At 40.6% G+C, this 18,931-nt stretch overlaps 1 protein-coding gene across 9 annotated transcripts in view; it reads right to left on the bottom strand.

Annotated features, from left to right (window-relative positions):
• ESRRG (estrogen related receptor gamma) overlaps positions 1 to 18,931 on the bottom strand; it is a 617,883-nt gene that overhangs the window by 218,139 nt on the left and 380,813 nt on the right. The window contains exon 1 of one of the 9 annotated variants that reach the window (XM_055334272.1): positions 2,885 to 3,028. The exons of the other annotated variants lie outside the window; for them this stretch is intronic. Coding sequence (XP_055190247.1) covers positions 2,885 to 2,940 — 56 coding nt within the window. The 5' untranslated portion in view covers positions 2,941 to 3,028. Of the gene's footprint in view, positions 1 to 2,884; positions 3,029 to 18,931 lie in introns of those variants that run through there. 9 annotated transcript variants of the gene reach the window in all.

Raw genomic sequence — 18,931 nt, 5'->3', positions numbered from 1 at the left:
ATTGTATCCGCTTGGGGCTTGGGTTTAGGCTTTTTGTTGTTGTTGTTGTTGTTGTTGTTGTTGTTGTTGCGTTACTGTATACATTTTTCCTTCCTGCCTATTTTTATCTCCTTATATTTTGACAGGATAGTATTACTTTGGGATAGTAGTGTTTCAATTCACATTAGCTCTTAATAAGAAGAGATGAGGCCGGGGATGGGGGTGGGGGCTGGAAACAGCAAAAAACCCTGACAACAGAAAGAGTGGACCATTCGAAATAAAACTTGCATAGCTCCCAACAGGAATTTTAAAACGCAAATCTGTTTCATTTGCACTGCTTAGATTTCAATCATAAGGCTGAATTTACTGAACTGTTCCCTCCTCGCCTTGCCTGTTTTGGAGTGTTTCAATTGCCTTTCCTTCTTCCAACAGCTGTGACAACTGTTAAAACAGTCAGTAAAATTAAGTCCGCTCTATAATCCTGTAGTCAATGCTACATTTTAATCAGAGGTTGAAAGGGATTCATGTGATGAGCACACTCATTTAGAATGATTAGACGGACACATATGTCAAAATGAGCAGATATATTATTTTCATCTATTTATGCTATCAGTTATTACTGCCATTAAATGTGAAACAAGCTTTCAAGTATTATGTTCTTTAATGTGCTGGCACATTTCCTAAAATAAAAGAACACATAGTTATAGGTTAACATTTTAGGCTCCCCTAATGGTGGTCAATAAATCGTACGAATCTTTTTAACAGCCTCCAAAACAGGAATTGCCTAATATTTTCCTCTGAAACTGCACAACTCTGGTTTCATTTCTATGTATACGCACACGTGATAGGGTTTAACCCAGTACAATTACTATGAATATTAATAGCATGTATAAATTCTGTGGTTTATTAATTGAGACAGAGAGGCAGATGCGTTGCTTAGCATTAGATCTTTCTGTCTGTCCAGTGAACCACGTAACCATCAGAACTGCATCCAGACAATAAATCTGTATTTTTTTTTAAAGATGACTTTTAATTGAGCCAAAAAGAAAGCTAGTTTGAATCTTGCGCCAAAGCCAAAAGGACATGTGCCCTGATTTCATTTAAATGCATCTGCTTTAAGAGGCTTATCTAAACTAATTATTCAAATTAGCTATAAGAAGTTAAATTCAAGAAAACTACTTTAGAACGAAGCCTCCAGGGGATTTTTAAAGTTTGTTTTGTTTATTTATCTACGGGAGAAAAGTTCAGAATCTGGGTGAGCTCGGATAACGCCTTCTTCTCCCCCGACAGGCAGACATGTAGCCTCTCCAATTCTACAGCCCCAGGTGCACTCACCTTCAAACTACACTGGAGTGGGCAGTCCTAGCTTTGTTTATTTTTCATTTTTACTTTCACACAATTCAAGGTTGTTTCTTGCTTTGAGCGTCTCAAACTGATGCAGGCACAACCTTCCAGTCTTTCAGTTCCTCCTAGGTCCATCTCTTGGAGAATAATCCTTGTGCGAGTGTGTGAGTGTGTGTGTGTGTGTGTGTGTGTGTGTGAGTGTGAGTGTGTCTGCATGTGCACGTGCGAGCGTGCACACACATATCTACACAGAGACACTCAGATTCACACACGAGCAGCCACTGAGACTGCAAGTCACTTTTCATCTCTTACTTAATTACAAAGCAATGCAATATGCAGTCACTAAGGACAGCTAGTGGACATCTACCTATAATGCACTACCTCATCTTCGAGAGTTTTATATTTTCTTCACAATCCATAGAGAGCTGTTTGCCAAGAGCACTCTTTTCAGAATTATAACAGTTGGTATTACTGTAATGTGAAAGCAAAGCAATATAACTGACTCAACATAAAGATAATCCAGTGACAGCTCCCGCGGTGTACTAATATTTTATCTTAACAGTGGGTTGAAATTAAGTTTACGACCTACTCATTTACACAAGAATGCCTGATTTACTTGTCCTACCCCCATCCACTTCTCCCCCAGATTTAGTGTTCCAAATATATATATATATTTTATATATGTATACATACACACACACATATATATATATTCATGGGCATAAAGATATTCATAAATACGAATCAAACTGCATGTCAGAACAAAAGTACTTTTCTGTATCTTCTGGACATGATACATGACACAAATCTACAAATCTCCACATCGTCTGTTCAAGGGGAAATATTAAAAGTCACTACTGTTTCTTCTTTAGTTTTTTTTTTTCTTTTCCTCCCCTTAAATATTTATAATGTGTGAAAATCTCATGTTACTTAATGGACTGATTTGTCAGTTAAGTGCTGACTTAACGCTAACCATGCAAATAACATTATTCTAGCCCTGAATTGCACAGGGCTAGTTTTTAAATCGTTCTCTGAAGGAGAATTAGTAAATGTGCAATTTTGCCTCTAACTCTGCGCGGCGAGAAATGACAGGGAGCTGAAAATATCTGTCAAACTGCAAATACATAAGAGGCACTCAATAGTATAAATCATTTTGAATATTGTATTTTAAAACATCTTTCCTTGGGAAAATGGGTCCTAGTAAAAGATGCATTTTAACAGTTCACTAAGCATTTGTGCCAAGTGCCTATTCTTAGCACCTGAATAAGAAGTGACTGTCACACAGCTGTTTTACTGACAGTCACTGAGCTTTGCCTCAAAGGTAACATTGTAGTCAGAGAACAATTCTCGACTTACTGAATTAGGAGATCGCCCTCAACACAAAAGGCACAAGACAGACACAAACAAGCCCTCGTGCACACAAAGTACCCAGGGCATTACCTGAATCAGTGTGCAGAGGCACCGTCCGCCCCCCCCCGCCCCCCTGCACCCCCCTGCACCCCCCACCACGCACCCCCGCGACGAGTTGGAAAAAAAAAAAAGGAAAGAAAAAGGTACCTACTCTTCCTCGTAGTGCAGGGAAAAAGACTCAGGAAGGCAAAGTTCTACCGAATCCATGTGCGCCCGGCAACCATTATTCGTGCACCCCAGCTATAAATCAAAGTTTCCTTGACAGAGCACAGTTGCAATTAACACAAATGTCCTCCTAGTGACAAGCCTATGGGCACAGCCAGTTGGGACCAAAGCTCTCACACGCTCCTAATCAAGGACTTAAAGCCCCGATTGGAGCTTATTAATATGAAGTAGGGCTTTACATATGCAGTCCCCCCGGCCCAGCCGCGCAGCCGATTGGGGGGCCGCGGCCCAATCAGGAGGGAGGCGACGGGAGGCTGCACGGGCGAGCGGAGCCCGGCAGGTAGGCGGGCGGGCGGGCAGGGCAGGGCAGGGCAGGGCTGCGCGGGCCCGGGACCCGCCGCGCCCCCCGCGCCCCCCGCGCCCCCCGCGCCCCGCAGCGCCCCCGCCGCCCACGCTCCCGGCAGATGCTCCCTCCGCGGACGCTCTCCGTCGGTCTGTCCGTCCCCCCCCCCCGCTTTTTTTTTTTTTTTGAAAAAAAATTTTTTTTTTCTTTCTGGGAAGCCACCGAAGAAACCCAACTAACTTAACTCTCTAAGCACTGGAGGGCTCTCCCGTCGGTCTCTAAGCTAAGAACCTATTTTGCCTCGCAGAGAAGAACTCACGCACACTGTCGGTTAATTTGGGGAAGGATTCCGCGGAAGGTAGAGAATTAAGTTTGTCCTGCCGGGTGTCTGTGTTTGTAACCCCCTTCCCTTGCCCCCTTCACTCCCCCCCCCACCCTCATGCATCCCCCCTTCCCCATGCACCCCCCACCCCGGGGGCTGCTGCTGCTCCTGCTGCTGCTGCTGCTGCTCCTGCTCCTGCTGCTGCTGCTGCTGCTGCTCCTGCTGCTGCTTTAGTGCTGTACTTTTCCCATTTCTTCGTAATCGCGTCTTTTCTGGCTGTCCTGACACGTACGTAGTGGGGGCGTTTGAAAAACCAAAGACTGTCTCCCAAACTGCTGGGGCATGGGGACCCCTGGGATCGTCGCCTGTGAGGTGGAATGCAGTCTTGCACAAGTACTGGAAGAGGACACAGTGCATCGGGGCCATCTGCGAGAATGCCTGTGTAAATCATATGCGTAAACATTGCTTTACCTGCTGTCTCCCTACCTATAGATGTACAATGCGTGGCTTTGCAAAGCAAACGGAAACAACTGCAGGACAGACCGGCTTCTCCGGGGACAGGGGCGGGGGTCTGAGGGCGGTAGGGGAAAGAGTACGTTAAATCCCTCCCAGTGCATTTTGACAAAATAAAGACTGCATTTTTTTTTTTTTTTTTTGGTATGGAGAGCTTTACTACACAGTGCACTAAAAGTATTCTTGATCATACACTTATTTCGGTGCAAGCTTCCAAACTGGGAGGCATATACAAATACCTATGATTTCACCCAAAACATCGGTTCCCAAATGAAATGCAGTGTACATTATTTGTTTCTATACATAACATACGCCAAGGGCTTCAAAAATAAAATCAGAAACATTTTGTAAATCATCACACAGCGTGGCCGTTATAAGGACTAGTTTCAAACAGATAATGATTTAGGAAACTAAGAATTCTCAATCAAAAGTGTTTTTTTTTTTAAAAAGGGGGTATGTAAGAGAGGAGTATTTTTCCTTCAATAATATAGAATGTGGTTTTAGTTTTCATTTAACAAAGAGTTTTCTTAGGTCCTACTTTAAACTACAGGCTATTTTATACTAGCAAATGTATTGGAATAGATGCCAGCTATTTATGGCAAAGTGCTACCTTATGGAGACTGGAAGACCCACAATTTTGATATAATTCAGCTCTACTGCTACCACCAACCTTTTGCATCTTAAGTGTTCCATGATATAAATAGTATAATCTTTGAGATCAAAATAAATCAGTTCGGATATTCAGTGTGTGTTGGAGTCACTAAATCAGAACTCAACTCTCTCTCTCTCAACCCTTTCAAATTTTCTAGGTCTTTAAAAAAAAAAAACACAAAAAAAAACCCCACTAAAATAGCACAGCCATATTAAAATTCAGAATGTAAAAATGACAAACATGATTTGGTCCCCCCCACTGAAGAAAGCAATTTCCCTGCCATGTATTTGGCCATATCTCAGATATGGGCCTGATTCCTCTTATTTGTGGTCTAAATTCATACAAGTTTTTAGATGAGAACTCACATAGCAAAAACTGTGCCTGAGAATACTGTATAAAAGCAGGTAGTAAAAGCTTAATTACCAGTAGCATTATGCTGTCTATATTGTTAAATGTGAACTCTGCAATTAAGATGTAAATTTGGTTGTGAGCAGTGAATTAAAAGAGCTTTGAGATGTAGAAGAAAATCCAAGCATTCTGCAGACACCCGGAAAAAAAAAAAAAAAGATTTGTCTATTCAATCTAAAATGAGACATGTAATCATTTTATAATTAAAAAAATAAATAAAAAGGCATTTGAAATAGAAACACGATTTTTCTAAAATACAATAAATGAAATATGGAGGCTAATACTGTATTAGAAAGAAAGAAAAACATCTTTGGCTCCAAGATTACTATCTTCATTCCTGAACAAACTAAAAATCTCAGGGTACTTAATAGACCCAGTTGTGTACATTTTTAAACAATACACGAATAAAAGAGTTTCCTTTTTATTTTTTCTAGAGACCTTTTTTTTTAAAAAAAAAATAAAGATTTAATGTACTCAACCCATCTTAAAGCACTAACACATTCAGATTTTGCACCTGTGCAGGATCCTGCACTGTATTCAGTTTCTTTGCATTATCATGCTGTGATAGAACCTGTTTATTAGTCCTTTGAAATGTTTTTTTTTTTAAAGACAAGGTTTGTAGTCGATTATTTACCCATGGACCTTAAGTCACCACATTTCATAGGAGTCATCTTTTACTTCCCAGAATTTTCTTATTTCCTTTTGGGTACTTATTTGCCCCATTATGAACCACTTGCTTTTAACTGATATATATTTTAAAAATATTTAGACTCTTCCGTAGGGAAATCTCTTCCGTGCTCACAGAGACACATGTACAAACATACAGCGCATAGTCCCCGCTGACCTTTCACTAACCGTATTTCATCAATGCAAGGTACAGTGTCCACTGAGCTAGCTGCTTTCTGAATGACCAGAAGTATACCAGCATATACACATCCACGGATCTGTAAGCTTCCCTTTGGGATCAGAGTGTCACCTTTATAAGTCAAGGACCTAAGATTACACCTACCATCTTAAATCCAGTTTAACCAATTTAAAATTTAAAATAATAGCTACTGCACTAAACTTGCGAGACAGCTTCCAGAATATTTCATAAACACGCAGCTTAGTCATCTCCAGAATCTTCCCTAGCCACACTTTTCTCACCTTGAAGGAGGAAATAGTGGATCATCACAGGAGATACACACATCATGAGCAATACTGAGCATAAACCTTTTAGAATACAGCGTAAACAAAGGATATGGGGAGGGAAATGAAGCTAACAAACAGATCAACAGCCTAGAATAAGCACATATTTGCTAATCAGTCAATACACTTCAAAATCTTACCACAAGGAGTCCACCCAAAGCAGGACAAATGGAACTAAATAAAAGAACCTCTTAGGACTATTTCATAGGGAATATTCATCAATTAGTTAAGATCCACCAGGCCCTGGGTCCATGCATAGTTTCAATCTCTTTTTCCTTAAACAGTGCAGTCACAAATACCCAAACAACTTCATCCGCAGGCCCCAGCTCACGCACAGACACCAGCAGAAAATATACTTCATTTCCATTTGAAAGAAGAGAATGCCAACAAGCAAAACTCAAGTGCAAACAAAACGTAGCTTCCTGTTTTCTACACCAGAAATTTTACGGTATTTTAGTCAGAATCCTCTCCTAAAACATTCTCGCAATGAATTCTTCTGTTGCTAGAAGATGATGAGAAACGTTTCATCCTGCCATTACTGCATATTAATAGCTACTTTTAGTTCCCATCTTCCTCTTGTGAAAATGAGCAGGACTAGTCAGTCTTAAAACGTTTCTAGCTGTCACACCATTTTTGAAGCAAATTTTTATTTTATATCGCACATCTGTCATTTGTTAGATATTTAAAACTAAACAAGGCCTGACAAATTTAGAATTTCAAATCGCCTTATAATCTACCTTTGTGGATCTTTCCTCAAGACCAGAAAACCTTCAAGAAGCTGTTTAACTCTTTGAACTATCTTCCATCCTGTCTTTGATAGATTGTGTACAGTATAATGTACCATACTGCCAAAAGCCAGCCAAGATGATTACAAACTACTGTCCTTAAAAGAAAACCCACAAATGAACATCCCTGGGAAAAAGAATCCTGATGGGCAAGCAGGAGGCTCAGACACCAGGCTCCCTTCTTTTGCATCCTCTTGTGACTTGGGTGGCCTTGAGCAGGTCACCTCATTTACCTATCCCTCTTTCCCTCATCTGTGCATGGGGATTTCTTTTATGCTATAAACCTGCTTAAGGATACACCTTTCCCGCTGGGAACATGAAGACGCCTTGCGGAGTCACTATGACTACTTTATATCACCACCAAACCTCCATCAATTCATCACACCTCAGTTGCCTTTCATTTCTAGGGCACAGGCTTTGATATTTAAATTATTGTCTCGATTGGCAAGAAGCAATCATTTCGACTGAAAGTGATCACTTCCACAGAAGCACTAATAAAAACCTTTCCTTTTGACAAACCTCTTGTCCTATAAATCCATCCCATTCCCAAATTACCAAGTCCATGTAAAAAGCCTATTCTCTGGGGAGCAATTAGCTCACCTCTCTAAGACACCAAACTCCTTTCCCAGTGTTTGTGAAAGTGGAGGGGGGCGGGGTGGGGGGAGAATCAAAGGAACACAGAGAAACTAATAGGCGCAATTCGGTTTCCGTTTCATTAATTCAGCATTATTTCAACTTTCATTTCGTCAAGCTAATAATACACATGGTGAGATATCAGGAAACATTAAATTATAAACTACAGCAGCTCCGATGGGAAAAGTGACTCTAGTTATGCTGTATTTCCAATATACGAACCCTGGTAATAAAATACCAGATGCATTTCATAGGATCCTATGAGCTTTCTACAATCTGCATGGCATGTATTTACAGAGCAATAGTTAACATTTTGAGATTATACATTAATAAATGAGTTGCAGTTATATTCTTTCCTGAATGTTAAGCACCACGAGCTAGATGCAGAAAACATTCAAGGTCAATGTCCCGTTTTAGACCTTTTCAGGCGGCTGTAATATTATGATAATCAAGCTTAAAATATTCCTATAGAAAGAGTAAATTAGCCTTTTCACTTGAAAGATGATTATGATAAACAATAAACCTAAGAGAGGACAAAATCCCTATTTTTAAAAGCCATAAATTGTTGACTCAATCATGTGTGTGATAGTGTTGTCCAAAATAAAAGGTAGCTTAACTCTGAGGGGAAGGGGTGGGGGGGAGAAGTGGAGGCAGAGAGGGCGGGAGAGGGGGACAAATATGGCATATTTTAGAATAAGCAATCTGAGCTTTGATACGAGTAAAATGATCAAGTTATCCATCTTACCCACTCCATTCAACATATATTCAAAGTTAAAAATGCATATGGCCATGAAACATAAAAAAAAACCCACAAAGTATTTTTTCCTGACTTATTGGACTATTCAACACTATTTGAAAGTTCTCTTTTCCTATTGTTTCCTTAACCCTTTTGCCCAAATTTTCAAAGGACCACTAAAAAAAAGGGGGGGGGGGAAGAAAGAAAAAGAAAAAGGAAAGGAAAATGAACTATATAGCATCTGGTGTCCATATAAACAAGGCTTAGAGGATATCACTTTTTTTTTTTTTTGAATGCTAGAACTGGCTGACACACTCTCCTAAGGTTCCTTTTTTATAAATGAAAGCATCTGATAAAAATCTGCTTCCCCCCAGCAAGGCGAATTAATTAGGGGTGTGCGTCTGTCCCACCCTGCAGAAGGGGGTGGGTACTGGAAGGCCTCACGGCAGGCTCTGGAGTCAAGCCTGGGGCTCACATTCCAATTATAAGGGATGAGGCTTTGGCCTAGGGTCACGCCACGGATCTAACTCTCAGTTTCCTTCGCAATTAAATGGGAATAACAGTAAGAACAATCTTGTAAAACTGTTACGGGGATTAAGTGAGTTTAAAGTAATTTAGCAGCCGTGTCTGGGTCCTGGTTGTAGGGGGGACCGCATGACCCGGTGGGCCAAGGCAATCTGACTCGTGCCAGCTGTCCTAGCCTCCTAACCCACAGTACTCCCTGCTGAGGCTCGCAGAAGTGCCTCAGTTTGGGTAATAAATCTGACTGTCATCCTACACATAGTCAGCCTCCCATAAACATTAGCCATGACTATCTTTAAATCTTACTAAATAAAAGAAGAGACCTAAAGAAATGGCATGATCAGCCCATCCAGCCTTCATCTTTGAGTAGGAGTCCAAGGTGCGTAACACAGAAAAAGAAACGAGGTGCACGTGTTCCCCCAGTGAGAAGAGCAGTGATGTTTGTCCCAAGAGGATATGAACTGCTTGCTAGAATTTTTTTTTTTTTTTTTTTTTGCTTGCTAGAATTCTGACACACATATATGGACTCCGTATAATGGGAGGGGACCAAGGAAGATGTCCCCCTTAAAGCTAACCATTGTGTTTTGTGCATGAGGGTGAGGAAGACAGATTTGGGAATGTTCAATGACTCTGCTGACTCTCCAGAGCAGTCAATTGTACATTGTTTCCCCGAAAGAAGGGGAGAGAGAAATTGCTCCTACTCCTTTTCTCTTCCTTTAAGACATTCTTCCACAATCCTCTACCCTAGCAGTTTGGTCAATAATGCTGTTGATTTTATTACTATCCCGAGCACAAGCTCATTCACCCAGGAGCTCCTTTGATCAGATATCCCAAGAACTCAATTTCTTCACAAGGCTTTGCTCTTGTTACACTGAATGGCCACTGATCTAAGCAGAACACAAAGTCTGGGCAAGACAGGGAAAGACCACAGGGATTATGAGTCTGACTTGGTTACCTTAGGGGAGGAAAATAAGGCTCAGAGTGGTTAAGAATCTTAACCCAAGTCTCACACCCAGGTATAGAAAAGCTCACATTAGAAAAGAGGACATGTCTCCTCTTTCCAGTGCCTACTTAGTAACAAGCTACTAATGCTAATCTCACAGTTGTTGATGATACACCAGGGCACTGAACTCCAGCCGAGATAGGAGGCCTCCCAGGACAAAGGTCTCAAGTAAGAGCCAAGGCACATCAGATCCCGAGAGATAAATGCCCCAAGTGTGTACCAAATTGTCCTTTGCTTTCTCCAAAAGCTTAAAAAGATTTTTTTAAAAAAGAAAGAAAAAAAAAAAGAGTCACAGATTAAAAAAAAAAAAAAGCAGGTATGAACTGGTAGGGAGAAACTAACTCTCTCTCTCTCTCTCTCTCTCTCTCTCTCTCTCTCTCTCTCTCTCTCTTTTCCCCAGGGAATTCATTCCTTGTCCTTCCCTAAACACATCTGACTATCATTTCTTTTAGGAAATCCAGGTTTTACTAAGTGGCCACTCCTTTCCCCACCTCCACCCCTCCCTCACTGTAATCTGTGAAGCTGCACCAGCTCAGAGGGTATCCCTGGCACCAGCAAGGAAACTGAGTCACTAGTCCCGTCAACGTCACAGAAACACAACGAAGGTGTCTCGAATGAGTGAAGGAAGTTGGTACTGGGAGTTGGTACTCGGTGTCTTGCTGCAGAATTTAAAGAATGTAATTGGGTTACATTATTAGAGCACTATAGGACATTTCTTTTTAAGATTTATTTATTTATTCATGAGAGACACACAGAGAGAGAGGCAGAGACACAGGCAGAGGGAGAAGCAGGCTCCCTGCAGGAGCCTGATGTGGGACTCAATCCCAGGACCCCGGGGGATCCCTGGGTGGCGCAGCGGTTTGGCGCCTGCCTTTGGCCCAGGGCGCGATCCTGGAGACCCGGGATCGAATCCCACGTCGGGCTCCCGGTGCATGGAGCCTGCTTCTCCCTCTGCTTATGTCTCTGCCTCTCTCTCTCATTCTGTGTGACTATCATAAATAAATAAAAATTAAAAAAAAAATCCCAGGACCCCGGGGTCACGGCCTGAGCCCAAGGCACAGGCTCAACCGCTGAACCACCTGGGCATCCCCACTATAGGACATTTTAAAAGATAAGATGATATTAAAAAAGAAATAAGTCAGTGGAGAGGAACGAGCTGGTAGAAAAAGACAAGAGAAGAAAAAAAAAATAAGAGGACACAGTGCACCGTCCTAAAGTGCTCTAACCTTCCCTACACCATTCTTCTGAGAGATCACTCTCTTTCTCCTCCATGTTTCTGTTTTCCAAATAGTCACACTGACGAAGAATGAGACAATGAAAAGCAATATTTATTATTAAGACAATGCTGCCACATGAGTACCTAAATCTATGACCCTCACCAGGGTGACAGGAAAACATTTTCTCATTTAAGCTGACAGCAACACTTTAAAAAATCACCATATCCCACATATGTCCTGGAAACAAATACTTTTTTTTATATATAAAATCGTTCAAAAGTGGCTCTTGTATGCAACATAGAATTTCTGTATTAAGGATTCCAGGGTTCCTTGGTTAAATGTTGACAAGGCTCCCATGAAGAATGGCCACGGAGCTCCATCTCTGCATGGCATTACATTGGAACAGCACTGAATACTGAACACTTTCAGAAAGGAGGTGGCTTTCTCTTCTTCTGGGAGAGGAAGAAAGGAATTAATTAATCAGCAGAAAAAGACAAAGGTCTTGCCTTTAGGCTACGCTCTTCCTCTCTTTACTGCCTATAATTCTTTCACCAAGTCCTGCATATTCTGTTTGGTGGTTTCGTTCCAAGATCAAGACTCTGATGAGTACAGATCACATCAGGGAGAGACAAAAACATTTTTCGAAAACCAGACTTTGGATGCAAAAGAGAGTGAGACAAAGAATTCCTTCCCTGTTTTCCTGGTAGATTAAAATAACAAGAATGGAAAAAATATATATATAACAGTGAAGGTGATGGGGGAGGGGACATGAGGACAATACTCACTCTGAAAGCCTGGGGTCTTATCTCACCTGTGGTTTGTCACTAAGCTCACAGCTATTTGTGTCGGGAGCTTTATCCAATCAAACTTTGTGTTACAGAAAAGCAAATAACATAATTAAAGACCCCATTTTTTTCTTTTATAGTTCAGTTATCACTTGAATTAGAACATTAAATAAATCAAAGACGATTCTCATCAGTGAGGAAAGAAACAGATTAATTGACCCTCGGATAAATTGAAACTAAACAAGGAAGTAAAATTGAGCAAAGGAAGAAGATGTTTCAAACTTTGTATTTTTAAAGTATAACCAGGTAGAGAAGTCTAGCTGTGTAGAAAATTTTTAAATTGTAATTAATAACTAGACTATCCAGGGGCTTTTTTGCTATAATTTGACATTAACAATACAGTTTTACATGTGTATCTTTTGCTCCTCACAACAAACGTGTGGGGCAGTTAGAAACTATATTATTAGTATCCCCATTGTTTTGGTGACAAAACTGAGGCCCAAGAGTCTATTTGTTTGCCTAAACACATTCAGTTGTTAGGTTGCAAAGTCAGGACCTGAATTTCTTGTTTTTTAAAATTCCACTTGTCCCTTGCACACCTAATCTTTAGCAGTTTCCCACAAATCTTGTGACATCCTCTTAAAAAGGCACACAGGAGTACAAAAAAAAGTCCTCACCAGTACATATTTTCCTCCCCAAACTAGTTTCGTTTCAGGAAAGTGAAATAAAGCTGCATCCCACCAGTTGTACACCTTATCCCTTCCTTTCTTAGGAAAGAAACACGCTTTTCGGATGCCCGGTCCATACCAGGCCCTGTGTCCATTTCCTGGGATAAACATACACCTTCGTAGTGAGAATCTAAAACACAAAAAGGCAACCTGAGATCTCAATCTCCTTTTCCCCAGAACTCCTGTCTGATTGCACAGGAAGTTTTGGTATAGCTCTCCATTCATTACTTTCTCTTCCCCCATGTTTCCATGTAACTATAGTCTAATTCTACAGTGTTTAAGCCAAGGAACAAAGATACCTAAAGAGGAGCAAAACAGAAGCAACGGCATTTTTTAAAATTAAATTAAAATTTAAAATCAAAGTTATTTGCCTGGATATTCTCCATGATTTCATCATTAACATAAAAGAACTATAATCGACTCATATAACGTAACGGCTTTATAAACATCAGTGTCTCTCCAGGATTATTCTGTAGCCTCTCTCCGATCTTTCCAGAGGTCTGTAGAGGGGCTCGCACTGCTTACCGTCAGGTGCCTTGGTCCTGGCTAGATTATGGCTAGGAGGATCTTGAAGGAAGCAAGGAAGAAACCAATTTTGGTTTCTCTCTTAGCAAAGATGATTAAATGAGACAGTAGCAGCTTTAATGGGCTCCTTCTGTGGTCAGAGCCTCCCAGTTTGGCTCCACCATAGGCCTCATTTCTATCGATTGAGCAGTTAGTCCTATTCAATTATTCAATCCCAATCAATACTTTGAGATGGACAGTATGTAAATGTAAACATTTTGTTTATTTCTACCAGACTTAATTCACGTGCGCTTACCCCGTGAGAAAGTTGTGCATTTATAAGTAAACCCTGTGGTGTTGCAAAGAAAGTATTCGTTTCCGTGTGATTCTGGCTGCCACTTAGCTAAAATGCTGAGCAACACAATTTACAGAGGACACAGAACACCCTCCCAATCCTTGGAGGCCAGCTGACGCGTCTCCTCTTTCCAGGGGTCCCCCCCCCCCAGGCTGAATCAGTAGGGCTCTCCTCTGTGTCCCACAATACTTTGCACTATTGACATCCTCTAACTGGTTTGTATCGAGGTAGGTTGGGTTGTACTCTCTCTCTGTGTTCTCCATCTAGTAAACTTCTTGATGGCTTTGAGTCATCTGTGCAGTACCTAGCACCATAATCTGGACATTTTCGACTCAACATTTGCTAAGAAATTGATGATTTTGGCCAAAATCATCACATTCGTGCTGCTTGATTTGTGTGTGTGTGTGTGTGTGTGTGTGATTGCATTTCTATGTTTCTCTGAGGAAATCCTGTCAGTATTTTAATGGATCTAATGTCTTTTCTCTTTCAGAATTAACTACTCACTAAATGAAACTGTATTTAGACTTAAGAGAACTGCTGTTATTTATTTATTTTTTTAATTCCCCTCCCATCCCTGCCCTGTAGATAAGGAGAAAACGTTGACTGTGGGTCTCAATATTTGTCTTACTCTTTTTTTTTAAGATTTTATTTATTTATTTATTGAGAGAATGTGTGAGCAGGGGGAGGAGCAGAGGGAGAAGAAAAAGAGTGTCAAGTAGACTCCTCGCCAAGCATGGAGCCCGACGCCAGGCTCAATCTCAGGCTCCTAGGTCAGGACCTGCACTGAAATCAATAGTGTGATGCTTAACCAACTGAGGCACCCAGGCGCCCCAGGATTTGCTTTATTCTTTAAAAGGGGTTGCACAGCGATGGCAAAAGCCTGCCCTGTCCCCACATTTGCCATAAAAGAGAACCTCTAAAACAATGATCTCCTAGTTTTGAATCATATCAAAAATCACATTCCTAAATAAATATACATCCTATTTGGCTTTGCTTGGCCTCAGGTAACTGAATGATTTACTTAAGAGTTTGATTTTCCAGGTCACTATACTCATCTCTTCTTGAGAAAGAGAGTAAGAAGGAAGATTTCCAAGTGGCAGTTTCTAGCATATTAATGGGTAGCCATTCTAGACAAGCACCAGTCATCCAAAATCTGATGCTTTTAAAGAGTTAAACAGTATTTTCACACAAATATTTATCCCCTCAAATTAATATCCAGCTACTTTACAGGATAAGAGTATAAAAAAAAAATCTCTGAAGTTCCCCAGTCTTGCCCAGAGGAGTGAGATGTGGTAGAAAGAACGCTTAAGAAACAATGAATCTTCTTGGTCATCTGTAACCTTGGCCATAGCATTTCATCTCATGAGACTTCAATGAAGAATGGGATTGGACTAGTGCAGTAGTAGAAGTGTGGGTCTCAGTTGAGCAGAATGTGCAACAACTGGAAGCTGGTTAGCCATGCCAATTCTCAGACCCCACAGGCTGGAGGTTGGAGAAAAGAGCCAGGAATCTGTTTTAATAACTCCTGGAAGAGGTTCTGATACTTGCCAAAGCATGAGAACCGCTGGGCTAAGGGATCACTATGTTTTGCCCTAAAATTCTTCAGCAGCAGCAACAACAGGAACACATGGAGCTTCTATTATAACAAATAGCTCAGAATTCACTTTGGTATTCACTTACGGCCAACCAGGTTTTTTAAACTTTCTGTGTCAATGCACTGAGTCTTATGAATCAAGTCATACAACAACAAAAACCAAAAGAAAGAGAGAAAGAAACTGCCTCTGACTACTATGGCTAATTCAAAGCCAGCAATGTGGCTCTTGAACATTTGGAAAACTCTCAATTCCGTGTTTGGTTTGGTTTTCTTCCTTCATGTATGCTCACTTGTTTCACTCAGCTCTTCCTGATTCAAGATCTGAAGGAAAAACCTGAAAATCTTCAGGGACAGATATGGTGACTGGTGACTGAAATACCTGCAGACCCCGGCTCCCTCCTTGTTTTGAGTCTGGCTTCTATCGTGCTTTAGCCCAGTAGCGGACTGGTGGGCTGACTTCTTCTTTAACACGGTGATGATTCTAACCACACGTTGTTAAGAGGATTAAATGAAATGGTCTATATAGCAGTGGTTTCAACCTTTGAAAAAGCATGATCCCCAGGCTGCACCTCAAGCCAATTAATTTATAATCTCCAGCATCAGGAGTTTTTAAATCTCTCCGGGTGAATTCAATGTGCTGCCAAAGTTGAGACTTGAGGACCACTGGTAAATTGCTGAGCACAGGATCCGGCATCATTATGTTACCATTATTGAACCATATAAAGGAAGTATAAATAACAGGGTGAACGTGGATATTGGATGGCCTAGTTTCAATCCTGGCTTTTCGGCTTGTTGGTTTAGTGATCTTGGGCAAGTACCTGAAGTGTTTTGTCTTGACGCTACCATCTGTTCAGAACAGCAATCAAACTAATATAACACTGTATGTTAACCATACTGGAATTAAAGTTAAAAAAAAGAAAGAACAACAATCAACAAGAGCGAAAAGAGGAGAAAAAAAAATACCTGTCCTACTTACTTCATCAGGTACTTATAAAAACAAATGAGATCATGTAAATCTCAGCTCACTGTGATTTATGCAAATATAATGAAATGTTGTTCTTACATCTAGTCTATAAAAACCATATCTAAAAAAATAAAATATAAAAAATAAAAACCATTTCTACCCTGCAGAAATGTCAGTGGTCCATGTTGCAAGTCCAGTCGCTAAATGCAAGTGACTTCTAGACCCTCACACGTCCTGCTGATGAGGCATCAATTTTTTGGTGCTCAGGCCATGCTAATGTCCTAAAGCCCAACAGTCATCACAGAATGAGATCATCTGGCTCCACACTGGAATCACAGGAGACTTTTTAAACCTATAGTAGCCCTGGTCTCACCCAAACGACCCAGAATCTCTTAGGGTGGCATCCACACAGTAGTGTTTTGGGGAAGAGGTCCACTAGTGATTCCAAACTGCAGCCCATGTTGAGAAGGAGAGAGAAAAAAAAAAAGGAGAAGTTGAGCTTCTCTCAAAGGACTTAAGTCAACCTGAAAAGCATTCTGGGCCTCAGCTTTCGTGTAATGTCACGCTGAGGAGCCAGATTTTCATGGATCCATCGGTTTATGAAATGTAACTAAAATTAAGTGCATGACTTTCAAGCATCTAAGAGAATAAAGTGACCCATATAATGTTTAGCATTGAGATGTTGAGTATGATTTAAAGGGGTGAATTCTAACGCTGGTGCTTCAGAATAAGAAGCATAAGAATTCAGAATTCTTATTCAGAATTCAGAATATTCAGAAATATTCAGAATAAGAATAAGATGTGAAATGGTTAAGCAGAATATTAATATGGTATCACAAACAATAAAATTTAGTTGCTTTGCATTTTGTTCCCTATATTCTTATGCATTGTTTAAAAGGTTTTACAATGAATGTGGATTATGTTTCTAACAGATAATAATAAATGGAATTGAGAGTATGTTTTTTTTTTGGGGGGGGGAGTGCTAAATGGATATACCAGATGTGAGATCTAAGAGAAAATCATCTCACTTATAAGTAAAAAATTCTAGAACTGTCAAACTCCTGGCAGATTCCTGAACACTCACTCCTGCATTTCACTTTTCTCTGCTTTTCCCTGTTCCTTCTGCTTAGCAAAATCCTACTTATCCTTAATACTTGGTTCACCCTGGGGGGTCAGGGAGGCTTCTTGTAGGACAGAGACCCCAGCATCGTCTATCATCTCCACTAACCAAATGCTATTGACGTTTTCCTGCTAGTTGTCTGATTCTCCCAGGACTCTAAGCTTCTTGAGAATAAAACTGCATCCTGTTCATCTTTATAAATAATCCCAGCTCTTAGGACAAGTGCACAAAAGGTGATCTCCAAAGACTCATTAAACTGAACTAAAAAGGCCTGGCTGTGGGAAATAGAAAGGAATTCCTAAAGAGGCAAGAATAAGATGTCATGCAATTATAGCTTTATTTTTTTAATAACACTTAGCAAAGAATATTCTTATACATAAACTGTCTTCCATGATCTTCCGGACTTGCTACTTGAGGTTAAGTGACAGAGCTGCCAAGGACCCTTGCCAAGTGGATTTACCGGTAGGTGCTTTGAAATGCTAATGTCTGATTCTCTAGGGGTTGACACCTAGAGTCTATAGCTCTGGTTCTCAAAGTGAAGCATCAGAATTATCTGGAAACTGTTCATGTAAATTCTCAGGCCCCACCTGCAGAAACCCTGAGGGTGGGGCCCAGCAATCTGTGTTTTATCAAATCTTCCAGGTGATTTTAATGCATGCTCAAGTTTGAGACCCACTGGTCCAAACTAATGGATTTGGAAGAAAAATGAAAAAACAATCTCTGTGTTCAACCTCTTTTCAAAGTCAATTACCCTAATATAGCTCTTCTATATCCATGGAAACCCAAACTCCTAAGCAAGAACAGACCAAGACACAGCTAAACCTAAAATTCCTACCTCTGGCCCCTCCAGAGAATGAGGTTTATTTTATTTTATTTTATTTTCAGAGAATGAGGTTTAATGCAAATGGCAAACCTGTCTCTTTTCTATAGTCCATCCAGACAGACGCCTTCATTCTTCACTATTTTCCCTGCAGATTGTCTTGTAAATGTGGCCACAGCCACATCTTAAAGCCCTGAGTCTGACTCCTGACCTCGGGAATGTTAGCCTCTTCCCTGCTGAAGAACAACCCCTTGATCACTGACTTGCTATTATTTTATGCTTAATAGGCCTGACCTGTGCAATATTTTTTTATCAGGCTACAGTCCTATCTCTAAATTCTCTATTTTGAATGAATACCGATTTTGTGACATGAAGTCTGCTATATAATGAAATGCAAACAATGAAAAGGCTAAATCAGTTTACAAAAAATCTATTTGTCAAACAGTGTGGAGATGTTCCCAATTTAGCCTGGGCAGTTCATGCAGCTCTTGATAAGGGAGTTAAAATGTAGCTGTTTGCCGAATGAAAATAAAAGCATCTGCACCACAGATATATTTTCCTTTCAAAAGTCTTTGTTGTAACTTGTAGCTAATTAAATGCCCTTACACAAGAGAGGGACACGCACAGCAAAATCGGAGAATTTTCTTACAAGGGAGAGAGGGTTAAGAGAAGAGAGCAACCCTAGCTTCCCACATACCGTTCCTTATATGACATTTACATTTCTATACAGCTTCATCAGCCTGACAAAAAAAAAGCACGAGGGGAGGCCTTTTTTGTTCAATTTTGGGTTTAGAGAGCTTTCTAAGGCCTGCAAAGGAATGTACTTAACATCATAAAAAAG

This window comes from Nyctereutes procyonoides, unplaced genomic scaffold (genome assembly GCF_905146905.1).
Source record: "Nyctereutes procyonoides isolate TBG_1078 unplaced genomic scaffold, NYPRO_anot_genome, whole genome shotgun sequence".
In the NCBI taxonomy this organism is placed as follows: Eukaryota; Metazoa; Chordata; class Mammalia; order Carnivora; family Canidae; genus Nyctereutes; species Nyctereutes procyonoides.
The sequence above is the reverse complement of the archived record's forward strand: the minus strand, read 5'-3'. Positions and strand labels throughout refer to the sequence as shown.